The 24,273-nt window shown below is 32.8% G+C and overlaps 1 protein-coding gene across 2 annotated transcripts in view; it reads left to right on the plus strand.

The window, feature by feature from the left end:
• The window catches only part of CTNNA3 (catenin alpha 3), a 1,378,877-nt gene that overhangs the window by 1,011,436 nt on the left and 343,168 nt on the right, over positions 1–24,273 (plus strand). For both annotated transcript variants that reach the window (XM_006915590.2, XM_006915591.2), the window contains exon 12: positions 1,086–1,286. In XM_006915590.2, the coding sequence (XP_006915652.1) occupies positions 1,086–1,286 (201 nt within the window). The remainder of the gene's footprint in view (positions 1–1,085; positions 1,287–24,273) is intronic.

Genomic DNA, 24,273 nt, shown 5'->3' on the forward strand with positions numbered 1-24,273 from the left:
GTACTTTGAATTTTATGCTCTACACATTAAGAGGAAGGTGTGACTCTGCCCGGAAATTGCTTTATGAGTACCTCTCCTGTGTAGCTTAACTGCGGATAGTCAACATATATGAGGGGTGGAGGGGAATTAATATGTCCTAGAATTACTGAGGTCTTTTGACTGTAGTTGTTTTCTATATATATTTTTAAGTAATAGAGTCTTCAAAGGTCTTGAGTGGGGGATTCATTTGATAAAGCCAAAAGCCAAATACTAATTCTTTTATTATCCTTTTAATTTCTTAGAAATATTATAGCCCATGCTTGTTGATATTCTACATATTTGCTCTGTTCCTCTCATAAATTTTATCTGGGGGTATTAATCACTTTATAGAAAAAGAAAACTCAGTATTATTCTAAGAATTCTCTTCTGTCTTCATGCTCTAATCATGCAAAGAGAGAAGTCTTCAGAATAGGAAACTTTCTCAGGGATTTATGTGCTTCAAGTCAATCTTTTCAATGCCCTTTTTATAGTTAAATGTTTTTACAGACATAGAGAGTTTCTTTACAATATAAAATTTACATATTTCACTTTTTTTATTACTAATTTATAAGATTTCTGTAATTGTATTAAATATCATTGTACATCGATGAATATTAGTTGAATGAAACTCCATAGTTTTATTTTTCTATATATTTAGGATAGGTAATATTTGTAAAGACTTTTATAATCTGTATAGTGTTGCTTTTAATCAGAATTAAGTATTCCACACTATATATTTTATTTTTGTTTTAATCTAGAAACTTTCTTTAATTTTCACCTACAAATCACTCAAATCTAAAATCTAATCTATTGGAACTAGAATCTAAAATGCTATATAATCTATAAAAACTGCTAATAAAAATATGAAATTCTATATTTCACAAATTTTACTGTTAAAGAGATATAAGCAAAATTGTGTCTGTAGTTTTCTTTCCTAATTGTCAGCGTCCTCCATTCCCAACATGTACCATATCTGAAGTCAGAAGTTAACATAAATTATAATATACTAGATTTGTGTGATTTAAAAAAAAAAACCCACAAAACTAATTTGATATGTTTACTTACAGAGAGCCATATCCTAGAAGATGTCAACAAATGTATCATAGCCTTGCGAGACCAGGATGCTGATAATTTAGACCGAGCTGCCGGTGCTATCAGAGGTCGGGCAGCAAGAGTTGCTCACATTGTCACAGGTGAAATGGACAGTTACGAGCCAGGGGCTTATACTGAAGGTGTGATGAGAAAAGTTAACTTTCTTACAAGTACTGGTAAGTCTCAGTCTCCAATAACTGCTGCACTGTTTCTGATATTTGAATCTACATAGCTACCAATTATTTATACTTGAAATTCTTGGCCTGTGTTGATTGTTTTGAAATAGATTGCTCTACTATCTAATATTGATAGGTGCTTGCATCCTGTGGTTATGTGATTAGAAATTTATCTCTTAGAAGTAAAGATATTCACTGGGGAAAAGAAGTCTCTTATAAATATATGCATTATATAAGTTACCGACAATCCTTAGCCATTTATGAATGTTTATTAATACCAGAGCTGTTAGGAAATACAATTACACCAGGTGTGATAAATTCATAATAGTTTTCAAACCCTCTTTTAGCTGTATCACTGGTACTCCCAGGTTTTTGTTTACATTACTCAAACAGGGCAAACTTGTCCTATGTTTCCTGAGAAATGCTCTCTATCTTCTTTTGTGCTCTGTTTGCAAAACAATATTTTGTTTTTTCACATAATCTTTTATTACGTAAGAAATATGGAACCAAGATTTTGTTTTGGTTGCAGCACACTATATAGTTTCTAAAATGAGTTAGTAAATGCTTTGTTCCTGAATCACTCAGTAAAATGGCATTCTTATCTTTAACACTATTATTAATATTTCTCCAAGAAACTTACAGAAACATTCAAATTCAATGGATTCAGAAACAATATATATAATTTGGATGAAGGCAATCAACTATTTTTATGTCATTGTGACAGAACTTTCTCCTGTGAAAATCCCTTGAGATTTGTAAAATCTCCGTGTTAAATTTTTCTTACTAATTCTTTCTTAAGTTTAGGTTGATGGTAAACCCATTATTCTTAAAACATTTGAGGTTCCATACTTAAACCATCAGTCCTATCTAGAGAATTGTTCTTTATAATATGCAAAGGGCATATTGAATTTAGACAATATGTACATTGTGTAACGAAAGGGATAGAAAGGATGAAGATCTGATAATTTTGGTGGGAGGTGGAGAGGAAGATCAACCTTGCAATTAATTAAGAGAAACATATCAAGAGTTGAATAACCTTAAGTAAGGACTAGTTCTGAAGAGATATATCACAAGGTAAGCTTAGCAAGGTTTGTAGATAACCGATATTGGTGTTGCTTTTTTCCTAGCATGTTGATATAGAAAATTATTGATGAATCTTGACACAGTTTTCTCATTATCTCTTTTTAAAATATTTCTGAAACAATAAAACACTAAAGATATGCTAAGGAAAATGGAGGAGATATATCTGCAACTCTTGATATTCTATTTCTACATGAATTCCACAGAAGCCACTGGTGTCACCAAAAAAGCACATGGTAGTTGCTTTAGCAATGAAATATTTACTTACTTAAGAGGACAATTGTGTTATGGTAGTTCAGCATCTCTTTCCTAAACTAAGTTTAACTGGTTCTTTCTTATTGGTCAAAATCAATTATAGTTACCTGTTTTTTCTTCTACTTTCTGAAAATTAACTGTAAGTAATTTTTTAGCTAAATGAAAATTTCTGTAGGGAGTTCAATAGGTGAAGTCTACCAGGGTTTTACCTATATCTTGCCTCTGTCTCAGTTTCGTACTCATATTAGTAATGTCTTGTGAAGACACTCTTCTGGTCATAATGTCTGTACAAAGTACCAAGTTGATATTCTCTATAAGACCAAGCCCATATCTGCCATATTCAAAGAAGTGGAAGCAAAATTCTAAAGTCTCTAGAATGTGAAATATGTTGTGGGAACACTCTTTTCAAAATCAATTCCTATGATCTGAAATCAGAAAATAAAAATGAAACAAAGTTATTTACACATTTAATTACAAGTTTGTCTATACCTCTATGAATTATGACTTTATAAAATAATGAGCCAATATGGCCACATTATCATAATCAAAAGAGAGAGAAGTCTTTTTTCCTCAAATTTGTATGTAACTTAAATTAAAATTCTCCAGCTAATTATGTCCTGTGCCCAAAATATAATAAATATAGATTAATCCTGAGTTACTCTTTATAAGACACAACTTATTAATATAAAAATATAGTTTATGACTCTTTATTTTGTCATTTTATTTTTCAGATAATTTTTGGTTTATCTTCAGAGAAGGCTTTATATTTTTGTTTTATATGTCTAATTCCAACTTTTCTTAAAATAGCTTTCCTTGAAATTTATCAAAAGCATGCCTCATTAAAGGGAATTCTGAGCAATAAATTCGATGGATACACTAATTAGATTAATGTGATCCTAACCAAAGCTGAAATATGTTAGCATTTTTCTCTCCCATAGAGATATTGTCTATGAAACTTGCTTCCAACTATTCTATTCTCCACAATTAAGTAACAGAAGGTGTTCATCTTTGTTCACATCTGCTCATAACTTGGACTTATTATTTACAAATAATTATCAAATTAAGTAATTGAAAACGTCATGTTTTGTGTTATGAAGCCGTAATAGTTCACATTTTAGCAAGTGAACGGTCTTTATATGTGGCCTGCTTTCCTTTTTCTCTTATTCAATTCTCAGGTCTTAACCCTGATTTCTGAAAATAGCTTAATAAGGAGCTGCCACGAATTATTTTTATTACTGAGACCTTCTTATATTTGAAAAATTTTTCTTAAAGAACCGTCATCAATGATGAAACCTAAGCCATATTTATCTAAACCACAAAGAATATTTTTGGAACATTTCATCTTTGATTTTAATCAAACTCTGTGTCTCATTAGCACATTTTTAAGATTTGATGATCTTCTAAGCGTTTTATCAGCATTAGGAAACAGAGTTGCCATGTTACATTTCAGGAATTTGCATTGTTCACAAACCTTAGCAGTTGGTTTTAAGTGAAATGTTGACAACGTCTAGAATGCTGCATTTCATTTGGACAGAGGCATAATATTGTAATCTCTGTGTGAAATTCTTTGTTCTGTCCAATTCTTCCCTGTTACTAAGCTTCTCCCCTTGTCAGGAATTTCTGATAAGGGAGAGAAAATAGAATGGCTTTTTTGTTAAGTAACAAACCTTCTGGATTACAATGTGAAAGTTTAGAAGTTATAGTCTTATCATCAACTTCAGTTCTTTCACATTAGGTTGAGGGAAAACCTAAACCAATAGTGGACTAACATAGTATTTTTTGGGTGTGATTTATGGATGCTATCAAATTCAGAAATTAGGAAGCCCAAAAACATCTGTTGCAAACCTTCAAACCCCACCTGGTTTCAATGTCAGCCAGGCTCATGGACCAAAACAAAACAGAGACATAAATGAACCTGACTAAAACATCCTGGTGGCATCCACCATTGGCAACTGGCAGCAATGGCAAATAAAGAGTCATTCATCAAGTACTCTTCTCGGCCCATCTGGAAAGTGCGTACCCAGAATCCTCTCCCTATTAGAATAGAGAAGAGTCATATAGTAGTATTTTTTTTTTTAAGGCAAATGAGACAGATGAAAAGAATTTAGAGTCCACAAGTATTTTCAAAATTTTGTTATAAATGTTTTTTGAGACCAGTTTAAACAACAGATGATACACTTTTAAGATAAATTTTATCTAAAAATCATTTTTAGTAGTCAGTAAGTCCTATCAATTCCATTTCATTTATTATTTTTCACATACAAATATCCTGTATTTTTTAGCCTGATTAAACATGCTATTTTCCTTATGTTGCATCTCTTTTCTATAACCTTAAATGGTGATAGGGTAAAATACAAAAGCTTTGGTTCTAGCAATCTTTGCTCTCTCTCTCTCTCTTTCTTTCTCTCCCTCTATGATAGATGATAGCTAGCTATCTAGCTATAGATAGATAGATAGATAGATAGATAGATAGATAGATAGATAGATAGAAGATAGATGACAGATAGATAGATAGATAGACAGACAGACAGACAAATAGATGATAGATAGACAAAAAGATAAATTCAGATTAGTGGCATATTGGGCATAATGTAACATATGGGAAGGTCTGGCAACACGAGAACACTAGAGCAGAGTTCCCTGTGGAAATGGCTGGAGCTTAGTGTTGTCTTTCTTTTTGTTGAGCCTGGGCCATAGCCTTCTCCACTTCCTCTCAATGCATGTCCAGTCTGCTTTGCTCACTTAATTTACTTGCCTGAACTTTGTAGGCATTTGAATTCATCTAAACATGCATTTCTTTTTTTTTTTTTTTCTAGAGTGGGCCAGAAGGCACCTCTACTTCATCTAAGTCGATACTTTCATAGTTATGCAGACATGCCAAGATCATTTCTGTTTTTCAGTCTTGTCTATGCTATGCCTGTCATTTTAAATATTCTCATCCTTTATTTCTCACATCAAATTTTATCTTTCAAGAAACAGTTTATTTCTTGTGCCCTCTAGAACCTTTTCTTTACTCTCTCTGGCAACTGAATCCATTCTAGTGTCATGTATTATAGATTTTAAAGGACTTGCCACTTAGTTTCATCATTCCAGACAACTATATGCCACTGATGAACTCTTTAGAAATGCCTATATATAAATGACTTTTCTTTCCAAGTAGAATGTGACCTATGGGAGAAAAGGAAATGTATTATTTCCTTTTGCATCTCTCTCAGAGCCAACCATAGTGTCTTGCATGTGATAGATCAAAACAAAACAAAACTACTCTTGAATCGAGTCTACATGCCTTTGCTAATTCTATTTCAGTAGTAAAACACTTTTCTTCTCTATCGTCTCACTAAAATTATAATTATTCTTCAATACTTTCTCAAATGCCACCACCTTTGTAAAGGAGCTTCTGATTTCCTTTCAGTTAGAATTAATTGCTTCATTATCTGTGTTACCATGGAAGAGCTTGTACTGTAGTTAATGCCTCTTTCATTTTGCCTTGTACCATAATCAGCCATTTACATACAAGTTTCTCCCATTAGATTGTAATATCTTTAAAGGCAGACACCACACCTTATTTATTTTAACATTTATTAGTGTTATTTTACACATAGTAGAAGTGCCCAAGTCCTTCTCCCAACTTTAAATTTAAAATTCACTACAAGGTTATACTATGACACATTCTAATACAGTTAAGCAAAAGAACAAGTTATTCCAGTTTGGGGAAAACAAAACAAAACAAAACAAAACTCAAAAGCAGTGGGCTATGTCAAAGCCTGCAGCAGAGAAAAGATCAGGGAAGTGATTTATTACTGTCCAGAGTTAGATATTTGCCACTTCCGGAAAACTTGGGGTCGGATTCTTAAAAGGTTCTTTTGAATAAGAGATCATGACTTTTGTGTATTCAATTACTTCCAACACCATCCTTGAAGTGCATCTGATGAAAGATCCCACTGAACCTAATTTCACTAATGCTTCCAGCAAATCCCTACAGAGGGTAGCAACTGTGCCTTCAAATTTGGAAACTGTCTTTGGCAAACTTCCCTCCCCTGATAGTAGTCTAAAACAGGCCTTCAAATTACCTACTTTTTTACTTTTGGCATCAGGCCTAATTTGACACCCTTTACATAGAGAGCATTATCAAGATGCTTCTGTCTGCTAATCACTTGGCTAACCTGGATAATCAAATACCTTTATGTTGGTGATGCAGAAAACAAAAGTTAAATGACACTCTAGCATCTTTAAACAAGACTCAGAAGTGTTTCTGTTACGACTTAAACTAATACTGTGACTTTAAGAAAGTAGCTACTAAAACTTCTGAGTAGAAAACCTATTTTCTATCCAAAGAGAACTAGATTTGAATAAGACCTAGATATAGTTAGGGGGCTGAGAGTACTTCTTTATCTTGCCATTTTAAGTAATTGGAAATATGAACTCATCAAAAAAAAAAAAAAAGATGCTATAAAAATGGAAATCTCCTATATATACTGTATAACATAAATGCTTTTTTGACCTTTTTGATTTGGTTAGACCCTAAGAGAGGTACTTGGAATAATCTAAAAAAACACTATTGGTAATATTATTATTTTAAAAAGTATACATTAGTAGGAATTTCATTGTCAAAAGAAGAAAAAAGTATACATTAGTAGGAATTTCTTTGTCAAACGAAGAAATAACTTAAGAGTGTATTTCAGAGAATCATAAAAATGGGCTGCAACATTCCCATATCTGGAAAATGTAACATACATAGCTGTGATGCCGATGCTAAATAAAGAATGGATTAAGGATAGGGGAGATGAGTTGGCATGGGCTAATAGGAAGGGATCATTGGAACAAGAAATGGAGAGTGTGGGCCTGCTGTGTGGATATTCAGCAGTGCAAAGATTTTCCAGAGGTCCCGTATCTTCCTTAACTCTAGAACTCCTAGGACTAGCCTCTGATGAATGTTCTCAAGCCAAAGAAGACAATATCTGGAAAGAGAAATAGATTATGCCTTTCTTTGTGATCATATCTTTACCTATTTTCTGTAAAAAAAAGACTAATTCAGATTTATTTTATGGGTCTTTATATAGCAGGAATAAGTAGAAAGAAAACTAAATTATATGTCAAAGGAGTAGGCGTGAAGTCTCAGTTTCAGATCTGGATTGCAAACAAAACAAGCTAACTATGGCTAAATTAAGCAGAACAATGGACAAATAGACAAACACAGGAAGGCTGGGAAATAAGAAGAGAAAATAGACAGACTGAAGGGGATGCCACATATAGCAACCCAGTTAGTTATCCCAAAGAACAGCTGTTTGAGCTGCCATTCCAGACCTCTCTGAACATTTAATGCCATTATTGGCATCATAACATTATGAAACTGGGCCCCACAGATGGTACATTCATTCGCCATCACATTCCAGATATTTTCACCACTGGAATAAATCCTAAACTAATCCCTGCTTTTGCCTCATTTGCTCTGAACTCAACTTCTTGGGCAGAAGCATCATATTAGCAGAGTTTAAATCATGTACCCACACCTTAACTGGCAGGGATTGGGAGAAGGGTGGGAGATGGTGGCCAATACCTGGCCTTCGACCAACTATGGAGACAACACTCTACTTCACAGTAACTCTTATACCCTGGCTATAGGAAGGGGCTTTGCGGTCTATGTGCAGAGGTGGGGGCGGTGAGAAGCAGGAAAGGAGGAGCATCAGTAAGGGAGTAAAAAGAAGAGAAGGTGCAGACTGATTTTACCAATTTGGTTGGTCATCTATGTTGGGACAATGGAAACACTTCTACCCATGAAACCTCATCAAGAACCTGCCTTTCAGCAGCTTGTCGCCAAGCAATTCTTTCTGATGGTTTATAAAATTTTAAAAACAAGCATAAAAGATGTGTTGTTCCTGGTAGATTTATTAAATGAGGCATTATAATACCACTTCAAATCTAAGTATGTTTTAGGGAAGCTGTGCTTTAATAGCATATATGATGTGAATGTCATGCTACTGCCAAGATAGTGGCAAGACAGTCATAAGAGTATATGAAGTCTTGTAAAAACATAGAAAAAATGTGTCATTCAGTGGTTTCTTTTTTTTTTTCTCTTCCTTTTACAACTACAAAATTTAACAGGGCTATAATCCTATTATTGTTCAAATGTGCAGTGATACTGCATCAAACTGTATTTTTTGTGTTAAATGCAAAGAAATAGAGACTTTGACTTTATTTATTTTGAGATTTACTAACCTCTAGACATTCTTTGTAATAGCATAGACTAGTACCTTCTAAAATCATGGTATTTGCGTGACTACTGAAAAATGAGAAGTAGCTGTTCAAGACTAGAAGGGATCGGAAGTTCTAGGATATTAAACAGTCTTAGATCCTTCCCACCTATCCTGAATGCTATGGGTATCAATATCTCAACACCCCAGTAACCCTCTAGAACACAGCCATGTCCCACAGCACAGTTGTTAGGAAGCTCAGGGCTAGGCTATTATCAACTGGGTAATCCAACAATGAAGTCTTTGTATAATAGAATACTGTTTATGAAATTTATAAAACTAGTGAAATAACTCCCTTCAGTTGTTACAAGTATCTGTTTTATCTATTAATAGCTCTCAGTTGTAAAGACAGATTGTAATTTTACTTTTTTAGGTATCTTTATATATGGCCTAGAAAGTCTGCTTATGTATTTATTGATGTGAGCTGGTAAAACTTTTATATACTCATCTGTAAAACAAAACTTGAATTTCAAGATCCCCAAATCTAGAAAATAAACTGAGATGCTCCCTCTTTCTCAAATTTTCTGTCTTTTGGCTTTGTAGAGAGCAAAAACTATGTGCAGTTGAATGTATAAATCAGAATGCATTTCCTTTGGTGTTAAGTAATTGGTGAAGATAGCAGAGCTTAACTGACAATAGTTTTTGTCATTTAATGTCTAGCCTCTCCTTCCCTACTGTCTTTCATGTCATTCTTTATGAGATTCCTCAAATTTAGTCCTGTTTGGGTGGGGATGGTTACAATGAACAAGATAATCTTGTCAAGTTTCCAAGATAAGAATAAGAGCAGTAAGTGAGGAATTAAGCATTTCTAAGGTGAACTGCACCTACAGCTGTTGCCAAAATAAAGCAATATTGCATTTACACTATTAGACCTTGTGGATGTGAAAGCAAATGCTGAAAGAGCATGTCATTGCAAAGAAAAAAAGCAAATTATCTGGCCAACACTTTTAAATGAAAGTGTTACCTACAAACTTTAGTAATATATGTGAAATTTTCTTTAATGAAATCAGTAAGTCTTTTACCATAATTGGGTGTGTTAAAGATTACTTCACTTCTTGGTGAAAACTGTAAACTTGGGGAATTTATAAATATAGTGGATATCGCAAGATCTTTAATGAAAGAAAGATTGTTTAACTGAAGGATGGTAGAATATTTTAAATAATAGCCATAGTTGGGAGAACAATGCTGGGAGCAGAACAAGTGGAATAAAAGGTACTCTTAAACATTGATCTGGTGTCCAGTTTAACCAGCTGAGTGAGAATAGTGGTAGTTCATGAAAAGCCAAAGCAATTTTAGGCACTTGGAAAGTCTTTCCCACCATGTGCCCATGCTGATTTCTGTTGACACATATTTTTATTTCACATATTCAATTTTCTAGCTTATGCTAATTTACAACTTCCTCTTTCATCAATTACAAAAGAAAGTATTACCGTTTAAAAATCTCACATAGCAGGCTCATACCTGGGAATACTTTTCTTCTCTTGAAATATATTAGTAAGCCAGTAGTATCTTAGAAAATGTAAAGTATTCTGGTGATCATCTACCATTTAATTTTACTGTCTGCTGAAATCTATATCAGTTAAAGTTAAGTGAACAATTTATTTTATAAAATTTCTTCTGATATAGGGATTTTCAAAAGTAGTATTTATTATAAACACTGCTGACAGTTTTCTTTAAGATTCTAGATATTCTAAAGTTTATGTTGATTGTAGGTTATAGTGGTTTAAGAAAAGCTATGCACATTCCTTTACCACTTGCCTCAGAAGTCTTATGTAACTAGAAAGAGGAATTAGAGTATTGATTTGGTAAAAAACAAATTTTTTTGAGGGAAGAAGCTGTAAGTTAAAATATTGTACTTCTTTTACCATCTCTCCTGCCTATTTTTATTCTTGTGTCTATCAATTACTTCTTATTCAAATCGTTATTGTTTCTTCATTGTGTTTACTGATGTAATCATTCTATCTTCACAATTACAATCAAATAATTTTGAGTTGAGGGGCTAACAATGTGCGTTTTTATTTTTTTAATTTATTTAAAAAGTTAGCAGAAAGGCAGGTATATCGACCCAACTCTAGTCCAACATCCTTTTAGAATAACAATAAAGAGACTCAAAGGAGAATAATAAACCCATAATGACCCATGCATTCATGGGTGTAGGCTCATCAGAAAAAAAATCTGGAAATAGAAAGCTGCTGGAAATGCAGATTGTTGAAAGAGATTAACGAATGCCACAATCTAGAATATGCACAAGAGGGGCTTTTAGGAAGCTGAGGGTTCCACTCTGCCTGATGCTGACTTATCAGCAACACTGCATTCTGAAAAACAATGAAACAATGGCTTCAGATTCAGTGAAACAATTAATTTGAACTTAGAATACCAGATTTATGCAAAATGTGTGGCCCAATAAAAACCTTTGCATATGCATAAGAACTCAGGATATTTAAGTCACACAAACGCTTTTTGAGAAACGACTTGAAAATGTACTCAAAACAAGAGAGGAAAAACAGAAAGAATAAGTCATGGAAAACTGAAATAGTGAATATAACTTCGAAATATAATGAATAAAATGACAAGATGATAGATCTCTAGCTGGTCTAGAAAGCAATTGATCCGAAATAGAACAGACAGCCATTGAGCTGCAAGGAAAAAATATTCTGGAAGGAGCCTGGATACATTCAGACAAACAGAATCATTAAATTAGTCACGTGATAAAAGAAGCAATATACTATTCTCTCTAAAAGATACTAGTATATCTGTCTCATCCAGTAGTATTAGAATATCATGAACCTAACTACGTACAACTAAAACTTTAAAATTCTGTCTAATTGTATTCTTATCAGCTTATACTTAATTATTTATATTTGTTTATTGTCTATATGTCGTCTTTTCTCATTTTTAAGATATCAGATTTCCTGTCACATGGTAAGCATTATCTATTATTCTTGTTATTAATATGTAGTATACATATTTATATATGTATAAAAGATATATACACACATATATGTATATGTGTATATCAACTTATAATAATATATTATCATATCATTTATCATATTTAATATTAGTATATCTATGTATGTATAGTACATATGCTATATTATATGTAAAATGATTGATTTTTTTTGTTTAATGGTCATTGTATAAAATAGATTTATCTCACGGCATGACTGGAACATCTCTGTGCTTATCGCCCTGGCTGTCTAGAAGCCTGGTTTGACTTTTGGCTATGATAAAGAAGATGGATCAGGTAGTATTTATAATGTGTTGTCTAAAGTTTGAAATCTCAGGGTCAGCATGTTTACATTGATTAGGATAGGTGGATTGAGGAGTTATACTTGTTTAACTAGTTACCACAGCTTGACTTTAACTAAATGACCAGTAGGGCATAAAGACTCTGCTAGCATCTTTTGCCTGAACTCTCCTAAAACCACAATTTCTTGTATATTGCTTGATGCTTCATAACCCAGAGATGAAGTACATCCTGTGTGAGTAAGAAAAGATTCTGTGTAGGTGTGCCTGCAATCTCCAGGCTTTGATGCTGGCTTGAACATAATTTCCCCTGCTTTGCTGTATTCTTTATCTTGAATATATTTTATGTGAGTATGTTCTATAGAATTTTGTAAACGCTTTTAATTATATAAACTTGTATAGTTGTTGCAATCATAACTCATCTATTTACGAAAAAAAAATGTATTTGAAGATACCAAGAACAAGACACACTCACTCACTCGCTCATACATCTATCTACCTTAATCATACAGAATAAGGCAAGTGGTTACATTAGGTTTTGTTGTGAATTGGTTTTGTTTTATCTTTTTTGAAGATCTTTAGTAAGCTCTCATAATTAGACATACACACTCTAAATTTCTGGATCATACTTTCTTTTCCCTCAGAGTTCTTTCCAAGCTCTGTATTAGAGACTAAACTTTCATTTTATTTAGAATAACTTATACAATACATTTCAGTAGTGAGTGGGCAGACCTTTCTCATCAGTACCGATTCAGCCTTTTATGACCTGTTTCCTCCAATAATGTGATCTGTTCACCAAATTACCATTTCATTACTCTGCCTCCTTAAAAACTCAGAACTATAGCATAGTTTATTCTCTCTCTATCAGATATCTATTGCTGTATGACAAATTACCCTAAAATTTAGCAAATTAAGACAATAAACATTTATCGTATCAGTTTCTGAGAGTCAGGAATCTGGAAGCAGCTTAGCTGGGTGGTTCTGGCTCAGGGTCTCTCATGAGGCTGCAGTCAAACTGTGGCTGGGTTGCCCTCGTCCAAGTCCCAACTGCGGCTGAAGGATCTGGTTCCAAGCTCATTCACATGATTGTTGGCAGGAGGCTTCAATTTCTTTCTACGTGGGCCTCTCCATATGCTGCCTGCGTATTCTCACAACAGGGCACCTGGCTTCCCTCCGTGCAAGCAATCCAAACAAGGGAGAGAATGAGAAAGCGAGAGCTTAGGATGGAAGGCAACATTTTTGTATAACCTAATTTCTGAAGTGGTATATCATCATTTTTGCTATATTCAATTTGTTAGATAGGAATTACTAATTTCAATGGGTTGCTAAAAACAGAATATGAATATCAGGAGGCAAGGTCATTAGGCCATTTTATAGGCTAGACCGCATACCACAAATTCTAATGTTTCATGTTTTGGATATGCTCAGTCTGTTTCCACATCCTCAAATAGACTGTATATTTTTGAGTGCTTGTATCTCTCAATCCCTCCCTGCTTTCTGTTCTAACATCTAATTTTGGAAACATAGAAGAGGATCTAGCATACAGTAGACAATAAATATATGATAAATAGATGAATAAATAATACAATGAACAGCTCATTGGGGACACTTAATAAATGTGATTGATTTATAGAGCAGAAAAGAATGGGAAAAGGAATCATCTCCATGACTAATTTGTGCTAGATGATTTTATAGTCTTAGAGATACTGGGAATACATTCACAAATATTACTCTAAATATCACTTTACATCATGGGCAGGTGGAAAAAATGTTAGAGAATTTGAAAATCCGAAGTTCTTGACTTAAGCTTGCCCCAATACAGTTTTGAAAGTCCATTAAACTATATGGACTCCCATCATCTGAAATGCTAAAAGCGGGGTGAACTAGATTTCCAGTGTTTCTAGGCATATTAATTTGCCTTTAAAAAAAAAAAATCAGGGTCATTTGTCTATCTTCTAGACTTGATTTACATTAATGGATTTATTATTTGTCTGATTTCAAATTCTCAAAGTCTTATGTAAATTCTAATCCTGATAAATTTTTATCTCCAAAATTGATTTCACTTCCAAAAATATTTCTTTTTAATTTAGTTTTTTTATTATATAGTTTTGTCAGTTGCATCTTTTCTTCAAAGTAAGTTTATTTTCAAGAGAAAAAAAAATATTAGAAAAATATAAATTATAAGCAATGCAAGATATAGCAAAAGATTTTAGTTGCTTGTTCTTTAGCAGCTCAGCTTAATTCTATTTTTGAAATCTACTGCTATTACATATGCTTAAGAAATACAATAATACAAGACAAACAGTGAATTTTATACAAAAAAAAAAACAGTGAAAGTCTAAATTATCTGATCCATTGCAGTGAATTTATTTAAAATTTTTTCTTCTTTTCAAAAATAGTAACTCTCTTAGAGAATTAAAAAGAGATCAAGAATACCTAGTTAATATGCAGAGTCATTTTAATGACAGCTTAATTTTTTTAAATGTGAAAAGCAACTTTGAGAGCATCTCTGTATATAAAATCTATTCAGTTTTTTTAAAATAAATATTTCACACAGCCCTCAGAGCAAAGATATTTGGAGGAACTCTAAAGCTTACAAATTATCAAATTAGCTTTCAATAACTTTGTGCATCTCTATGATCCTTCATGGAAAATACTGATTTGAGCAAACCAGTGATTTCTAACATTTTGTGAAAGCTGCATGTTATCATACAAATTTCTTCTGATCTTTCAAGCACTCTAAACTCTCCCACAAAAGTGAACACCTGATGCGATGATAGGATGCCATTTAAAACTTTATTAAAGGAAGAAACCTAAGTGTAGAGGATTATACAGGTATATGATAGAAAAGAGGACCCCTATCTCAAGATGAATGGTTAGTGTACTTCAGAAACAAACCTCAGAGGCTTTTCTCTAGTACTTCTTAGAAAGTGCATAGCAATCCAAAAAATTCAGTCTGATCAAATTTTGTATTAATTCCATATTTTTAAATCAAACTTCATGATAATTTTGTTATATGAATGCCATATACATATACTTATCTGGATGTTCACTTATGGGCAATATTCACTTCCCACAGAATAAGGGGAAGAATGCACTTCAAACTGCTGTTCCTCCTGTAACAAAGACATACAAGTGATGAAATATGAAAGAACCTTCACTCATAGCTTTACCTTTACACAGGCAGGAGTAAGAAAACTCTATTTTCAATGTACAGATATTGAAGAATGTAACTCTATGTGATAAAAGTGTTTTTACATATGGTATAAGGTTTTAAAAGTCTTCAAAAAGCCTGAAACTACAGTAAGGTAATAATGTGAATGTACAGCAAAATGATAGCATAATGGCATGCCATTAGATTATAATTAAGAAGTCACTTTATAAAACTTGTATTGAGCTACACTGATGTGCAAGCACTATGCCTACCAAGTACTGAAGGAATTAAAAATAAATAAAACAAAATTCCACATAAATGTGTTGGGGATAATGAATTGAAAATTATAATGCAAAATGAAACAAGAAATGTATACAATATCTTGCTCTTGATCCTGTTGTCTGGGGATGATTAGATCCAGAAATCAAGATACGCAAATTGTAGAAAGTTGATAAAACTACTCTGGAACTAAATATTTAAGCAACGAACTGGTTTATCAGCTCTATCACATAGTTATAGGAGACCATTAATTCCTAATATTCACAGGTAATTATGAAGCCTAATTTGAATATCACCAGCTTTTTCTTATGCATTGTTATGGAATGAGAGTTTAATCAATTCATAATTTCTATCTTTAATCAATCCCCTTCCACTCATTCCATCTCTAGCCATAAAATGTATATATATAAATATATATATCTACTTTAATATCTGAAAATAAGTGCAACTCTTCCTCTCTTATTCCTTTTTTACTAGTTTTTATTTATCAACATTTATCTATAAAGACCCTGTAAAACTGTCTCCAGGTTTTCTACTATTTTAAGGTCAGAATATAATGAAGGATCAAGCTTCTTTTACTTATTTACTTCTTTTTTCAGTCAAAACTTATTTGGTATTTATTTATGAGTATAGCAGTAAGCTAAGTGCAGAAAAGTAGAGAATGATTCAAATCTTTTAGATGTATAAGTATGGTTGAAAAAATATTAAACAGCAGAATTATTTTATGATAAAAATCAAGAATACATTAAGGGGCTAAATTAATTATACAAAAAAACCGGAATTGGTTAGAGAATAATGAAAGTAATATATATTTTGTATGTTAGAGAAGGCCACATAGAGGAGGCATGGACAAAAATATAAGCCTCAACATTATTTAAATTAAAGAGATAAATACATTCTTGCTGGAAAAAAATGTCAAAATAATTGTATTACATTACAATGTAATTAGAGACAATTAAAATTCTACTGAACATAATTTAATCATCTTTTGATTGAGAAGATACTTCAGGTTCTTATAATGTTTCAAGACTATTCTTAGAGTACTGTGCCCTTAGGGGAAAGTTAGCAGATCTTCATGATAAGACAGGGAATTTATGCTGCCAATTAGTTATAGATAATACTGGATAGATGGTAGCATCAGTCTCAGTTAAAAGAATACCTCTCCTTATCTCTCCCACTTATGACAACTACAACTTTGGACATAATACATAAAGCAAATCCTGGGGGAACTCTGAAAATTAAATAATAGACTAAAGAAGAAATGAGAATTTAAAGAATGATCTCATATAATAGTTAGCTCCCTGTATTCCTTTTTTTTCTTCTTCCATATTCCCTGGCTTAAACTCTTGGGCATTCTCAATCTGGGAAGTTTGCACCAAGCACATACCGAAAAGATCCAAGAAAATCCCTTTGCTCAGGCCAGGGAACAGATAAGAGTATGGGGCGTAGGATATGGGATGTAACTGTTAAGTCTCTGAGTCCTGTGTGAGGCAAGTTCACTCCTCTGGTGATGACAGCAGTGCCTCTGAACATTGAACAAGAGCAAAGAGAAATACAAATAACTAATATCCGGAATGATAGATACCACTATGGAACAATAGACATCAAAAAGGTAATAATAAAACATTTTGAACAACTCTGTGTGCATAAATTTGATGAACTAGATGAAATGGACCAATTCCTTAAAAGACACAAACATTTAAATGTCATTGAACAGATAATAAGTGTTGGAAAGGAAGTGAAGAAATTGGAATCCCCATATGCTACTTACTGGTGAGAATGTAAAACGGCGAACCTCCTTTGGAAAACTGTATGGCAATTTTAAAATGGTTAAACATGTAATTTATCATATGATCCAGCAATGCCATTCCTAATGGTATACCCAAGAGAAATGAAAACATATGTTCACACAGAAATTTGTATGTGATTGGTCAGAGCAACATTAGTCATAATAGCTTGAAAGTGAAAATGACCCAAATGTTCATCATTTGGTGCATGGATAAATAAAATGTTGCATGCAATAGAATATAATTCAGCAGTGAAGAAGATAAAGTATCATTACATGCTACAACATGGATGAGTTTTGAAATCATTCTAAGTGAAGGAAATCAAACACTACATGTTGTATGATCCATTAGCATTAAATATTAATTCATATTAGATAATAGGCAAATATATAGACACAAAGTAGATTAGTGGTTGTCTAGGGAGAATGGGGGATTTGGAAGTCATGAATGGTGCAGGATTTATTTTGGGAGTAAAACATATTTTAAAATTGATTGTGGTGATTGATGTACAACTCTGTGAATATACCAAAAACCACTGAATTGTATTCTTTAAATGAGTGAATTGTGTGATATGTGGATTATAACTTAGTAAAGCTTTTGAAAACAGTCACTGAAGAAGAGATGTTCTGAGTACTCTGTATCTATCAAAGAAATTAAATTTGTAGTTTAAAACTTCCAACAAATAAAACTCCAGGCCTGAATGGTTTGCCTGGTGAAGTCTACCAAACATTTAATTAAGAAATAACATTAATTATATTTCTAGAAAATAAAAAAAGATGGAGCACTTCTCGACTCATTTTATTAGGCCGGCAATATCCCAACGGTGAGACTAAATAAGGAAATTACAAGAAAATAAAATTACATATCATATGATCATATCAAAGATGCAGAAAAGGTGTTTAACAAAGTTCATATTTAAATCATGATAAAAATATTCTCTAAAGAAGTGGAAGAAGACTCCCCTAACTAAAAAATGAATTCTTATGCACTTTTTCCTAGGGGTACAATATTCTGCAAAAACACTACAGGTAACATCATACTTAACAGTAAAAGAATCAATGCTTTCTTCCTAGCACCAGGAACAAGACAAGGTTAGCTGTTTTACCATGTTTATTCAATGTGTGTTAAAAAGTCTTAGTGCAATAAGACAAGAGAAAGAAATAAAAGGCACATAGGTTGGAAAGAAAAAAAAAAAGTACAAATGTTCCTATTGGCAGGCAGCCTGATTTTGAATTCTAAGAAATGTACACATGCAGAAAAAGATCATGGAAGTAAAGCTCACGAATGATGATAAGTGAATTTGAGAAGGTCAGAGGAATGAGGTAAATGTACAAAGTTCAACTGTATTTTTATATACAAGCAAAGAACAATTGGAAACCAGAATTATAAAAGAATATTAATTGCCATATCTCTAAAAAATGAAATACTTAGATATAAATCTAAAAAACTTTGTGCCACATCTATAAAAGGTAAACTATGATCAAAGAAATCAAAGAGTGCCTGAATAAATGAAGCAAAATATTGTTTAATTATTAGAAGACTCAATATAGTTAAGATAGCAGTTTTTTTCTAAAATTGATCTATAAATTTATTACATATCAGTCAAAAACCCGGCAGAATTTTTTCTAGCTATAGACAAGCTGATTACAAAATGTATATTGGGAAGCAAAGAAACCATATTAGCCAAAATTATTTGGAAAAGAACAAAGTTGGATTCACTGTACTCAATTTTGAGACTTATTATAAAACTATAGTAACTAAGAGAGACGTTTGCAAAAGAATAAACACATAAGTCGCTTGGAACAGACTGGAGAGTCTACGAATCAAGTAATTCTTGACAAAGGTGCAAAGACAATTCAATGAAGAAAGGATAACCTTTTTTCTACAAATGATGTTGGAACAATTAGGTATACATACATCAAAAAAAAAAAAGAGCCTCTATTACGCCTTATATAATTTACAAAAATTAACTCAAATTAGATGATAAATTTAATTATACAAAATATATAAAGCTATAAAATTTAAAAAATACAGTGGAGAAAACTTTTGTGACTTTGGTTAGACAATGTAAAAAAAAAAATTCCTCTGAAAGACACTCAATAAAATTACAAACCATTGACTGGGAAAGAATTTTTGCATATCATATCATCTACTAAAAACAATTATATCTAGAATATAAAGAAGTCTCAAAATTCACAAATGGGAAAAGATACTTGATTCTATTCTGTGTGTGTGTGTGTGTGTGTGAGAGAGAGAGAGAGAGAGAGAGAGAAAACATGCACTACTAATATTTTTTCCTAGGCTAGAGGGAAATAGCCTTCAATAATGGACTCACAATTAGTTGTTAACATTTTTTTTTTTTTTTTTGATGCTACTGAACCAAATTTGCTTTAGCTTGACTTTCAGGTCTTTTTGAGGATAACCTCCACATCAGAATTATACCTGTACAGCATGTATTCATGACTGACCTGGCTATTTGATTATTCATTAAAAAGAATATTAGCCGTAAATGTCTGAGGCAGACCTTCTCGTAATTCCATGTTGGGAATGATTACTATAGATTATCCTGATCCTTTGAATTATACCATGCTAGGACTGTCACTATTGGCAACATGTTTTCTGTTTCAGTGCTTTTTCATTTAACAGATATTTACTGAGCATCTTCCAGGTGTCTAGCACTATGTGGGGTGCTAGACGCTCTTTGGAACGAAGTACATTTCCTTAAAGATGTTACAGTAGATTTAGAGAAGAGAGATAATTCACTCGTAATAATTATAGATTGATGGGTATCTAAGTCAAAACGGAGTAAGGTCCAGAATGGCTTTCCAGAGCCCATGAAGTATAAAGCTAAATCTAAAGAGTCAGAAAGAGTTGCCAAGTGAAGAGGATGGAAACAGAAGGGAATTTTCAATGACCCCATTACTGTGTAAAACAGACTCTCGATTCAATTAGATATCCATATGTCAAATATTTAAAATTCAGATGACCCAGCCTCAAACTCAACTTCAAAGAATTATTGTAATTCAGATTTTCAAACACCTTTGGACATGTTTTTGATCTCTCAAGGTAGTTTAGAACAGTGTTTTTCAAACAGAAGCAAGCAGGACTTGATATCTTTTTTAGTGTTGTTTCAGAAGCCAGTGCCACAGTTTCTTTTTAGGGACTGACTACGGAGGGAATTTCTTTATAGTGTTCACAATATTTTTACTAATGCCACAGACACTTTTGTATGGATGACTAGATGATTATTTTCCCTCACTGTTCACCATTTTTAGAGCTTTTATTTATTTCTTTTTATTACTTTTCCCCTCGATTGAGTAGTAAAACAAAAAGCTTCCTGTCATATTCCTCTAAAACCAGTTTTTATCTCCTGAAATTACCTTCAGTGATCCTTTCTCTCTATTACAGAAACTGTCTGAATTGACCCATCTCCAGTTCCTCCTCCCTGACTCCTTTTTTTTTCTTTTCTATATCCCCTAAAATCCAAAGTGAAACAAAGTGAAACAAATAAGAATATCTTACTTTTGCTTGGTTGCTCCCCTAGCAGGTTGAGTGGGCAGACTCTGACTGGCTGTCTGTCCTAATTTATGTGAATAACTTGGCTTCCATGTTTTTTTATTTTTATTTTTTTCTGCTTAGCAGAAAAACATGTCACACTAGTTCATTTCCCTCCAGTTCTCCCTCAGGCAAAAGCCACAACTTGATTCTCTGAGTATAAGGAAGACAAAAACAAGACAACAACATTTTATTTCTGTCTATATCCACAGATGTCTGCTTCAGCACAGTGAGTTGTATAACCAACAGGCTAAAGAAGACTTGCGAATATAGTATCTTAAAATATAAATATTCAAACCTATGTATTTGCAATTGTACCCATTTTTGTGAGCCCGGAGACAGTCACTAGTTTTATAATAGAAATAAATCTGATACTAGAGCAATGACGATTAAGAAAGTACCAAACAATATATATTATAAGCCTTAAAACAGAATTTTTCCCAACCATTAAAAGTACTTTTTTGAGGAAATTTTAATGATACTTAGGAAATCTTCAGAGTATATTATTAAGAGACATAAAGCAGGATACAAAAATAGAGGAGCAGTACAATAATTTTTAAGACTGCAATGGGCTACTTTTTAAATCAGTATTTATTTATGATGGAATATACATAAAACGATTATAAAATGATGATAAAATAAGCACCCATTTACATATAGCTCAGATTAAGAAATAGAACATTCATATTTTAGAAGCCCTGTTAGTGCTTCTCCTTTACTACATCCTCCTACTACATCCTGCTCTCACTTCAGCATCCCCACCCTCCCCCAGGCAACCATTAGTTGAGTTTTTCATTTATCATTTGTTTGTTTTAAAATATTTACTAGCTATGAGTATAGCCCATAACAATATATCATTTAGCTAATATGTTTCTGATATTTATAAAATAGAATCAAACTACAAGTATCTTTATGTGACTTTTTTTACTTATAAATTTACTCCCATTTTCATGATGATAACAACTCAATGGAATCTTGAGAAGTGAGATTCTCTTCTGTGTCAACTAGGAGAATTTCAGGACACAATGCTTGGCCACATTAGATAATACCTTTCATTACACAGCCCTTTTTATTCTAAAGTATGCACTGTGTGTGATAGATATTTAAGATATTGAAAACCACAGATCATAACTTTCCCAAAAAGAAATAAAAGGTGGTGAAACTAAAAAGATTTTACGCATATATTTAGAAAATATCACCTTATAAATCAGACCTGGCTACAAAATTTTTTTGGCATCTGCATACCAGATCCACCATGTTACTAAAATGGCAACATAACAATTTTTATTTATTTATTTATTTATCTGTAATATATTCTATTGTCAACCATCTATTTGTGGCACATCATAAATATAAGAGTTTTATAGTATTTGACTGCTGAGAAGGTATGACTCTCATTAAGCAACCATCTTAAATATTCACAGATGAATTTAAAAATGAGATTTATTAGTTTTCAACATTGACTCATAGATATTGCCTGAAGACTAGTTGTTATTTAACAATAGAGACTCAAGAATCAGATTGCCTGCATTCAAATCCAAACTCCACTTCCTGCTGTTCTGCCACCTTGGGCAAATTACTTAACTTTTCCCAGAACTCATTTTTTCCTCTCTGAAATTCTAGAGGAAATGAGTACCAACCTCATGGATTGTCATATAACTTGTACATACTGAATGGGATACCAGGACTCTTGGCACATAGCAAATTCTCCATACACGATAATTGACTCTGGAGTGATTGTGATTATTGCATCCTCAGGGAGGTTTAGTTTTCAGATGTGTACCCTGAATCAGGCTGATCTGTAGAAGCAAGATCCATTGAGTTCTGCTGTAAATGGGAAATGAGATTGTTGGGTCTTTCTACAAAAATCATAATTTCTTTTTTGTTTTTGTTTTATTTTCAAAGAAAATAATCTTTACAAAGAATATGATATAGTATATTAATTCATGTTTACTTGGAAAATAACTAAAGAATGACAGTTTACTATTGAATTTCATCAGAAGATTGTTATTTAAAGACTGTTTGTGTTTAAAGAAACTCTTGAATCTTTTCCACAGAATCTGGAGGAGTCCTTTCGTGGATAGACAAGGCTTTATTTTCTTCTAGAATACACTAAGTAAAATTTCAAAAGGGGAGAAGTGTAAATATTGTAAAATTCAGGATATTCAATGACCATACACATTCCTCCAACTTGTATTTAATATGTAAATAAACCAGTCACTGGAATTTCTTGAGATGGCATTGATTCTTTCATTTGTCCCTGAAATGAAGGGAAAAATAAGCATTTTCCAATTGATCTGTCAGTAATTTCTTCTCTAGGCATTTTTTTCTCAGTAGTCTCTTTCCCATTTCCTGTCCTTTTTCAATAAGGGTGTGGATTTTTTTTTTTTTTTCTGGAACTGCTTTTTTGAGTCATTTTCTATTTATTGACACAGAAGCAGGAAATATCTCTCTTGGCCTCACCTTGATAAATTTGGTCGACACTCAATTCTTCTCCCCTTGGAGGGGGATAGAGCACATTTTTAAACTTTGGCTTTTGTTTATGGGCAAAAGCAAAATAGTGTAATCAAGTTTTCTCTTTCTCAGAGAAAATTGAATGCTTCTATTATTTGGTTAAGCAATGACAAAAGAAAGACAGTGAGCTCCCTTCGTCTCCCTGCCCTGAATCTTTCCTCCATGGTTCTCGCTTTGATGTGCAGCCCTATGAATCCTTCAGTGGAGCAGCTAAGAATGCTCACAGCAGAGCCCAGTTAAGACACGTTGAAGTATTTCACGAAAGGGGAAATTGTAGTTACTTGGATAGCACATTCTCAACAAAATATGCAATTTATGTTTGCTAGCTAGGGCAATTTACACTAAAAGCATAGAATAATCCTATACACTGAATGTCACAATTCCATATCTCCAGTGTCATACATTGCTGTGGTAGAGGAAATGTGGCATTCTGGGGATTAAAAAATATTAGTAATTGTCTGCTCAGGGCCTCTTCATTTGATCATTATAGGTGTGAAAATGATTTCTATGGAAGAGATGACTTTTAAAAGATCATATTGATAATGCAGTTTTCTTAAGCTTACAACTATTGCAAAATAAAAGTATATTGTAGAATTTGATAATGGCTCTGGAAGGAATAATCTCTCTTTCTACCACAAACCACTCTCTCATTATTTCTCTTTCTCTCTTCAGGCATATTAGTAATCAATTGCTGAGTAACAACATTACAACAAAGTCACCAGTTTAAAACATTATACATTTAGTATTCCACAGTTTTTGTGGGTCAGAATTTCAGGCAAGGCTTAACTGAGTCCTCTGCTTAGAATCTTAGAAAGCAGAAATCAAGAGGTCAGTCAAGGTTGTGGCCTCATCTGAGGCTGGCT

The sequence above is a fragment of the Pteropus alecto genome, unplaced genomic scaffold (assembly GCF_000325575.1).
Source record: "Pteropus alecto unplaced genomic scaffold, ASM32557v1 scaffold155, whole genome shotgun sequence".
In the NCBI taxonomy this organism is placed as follows: domain Eukaryota; kingdom Metazoa; phylum Chordata; class Mammalia; order Chiroptera; family Pteropodidae; genus Pteropus; species Pteropus alecto.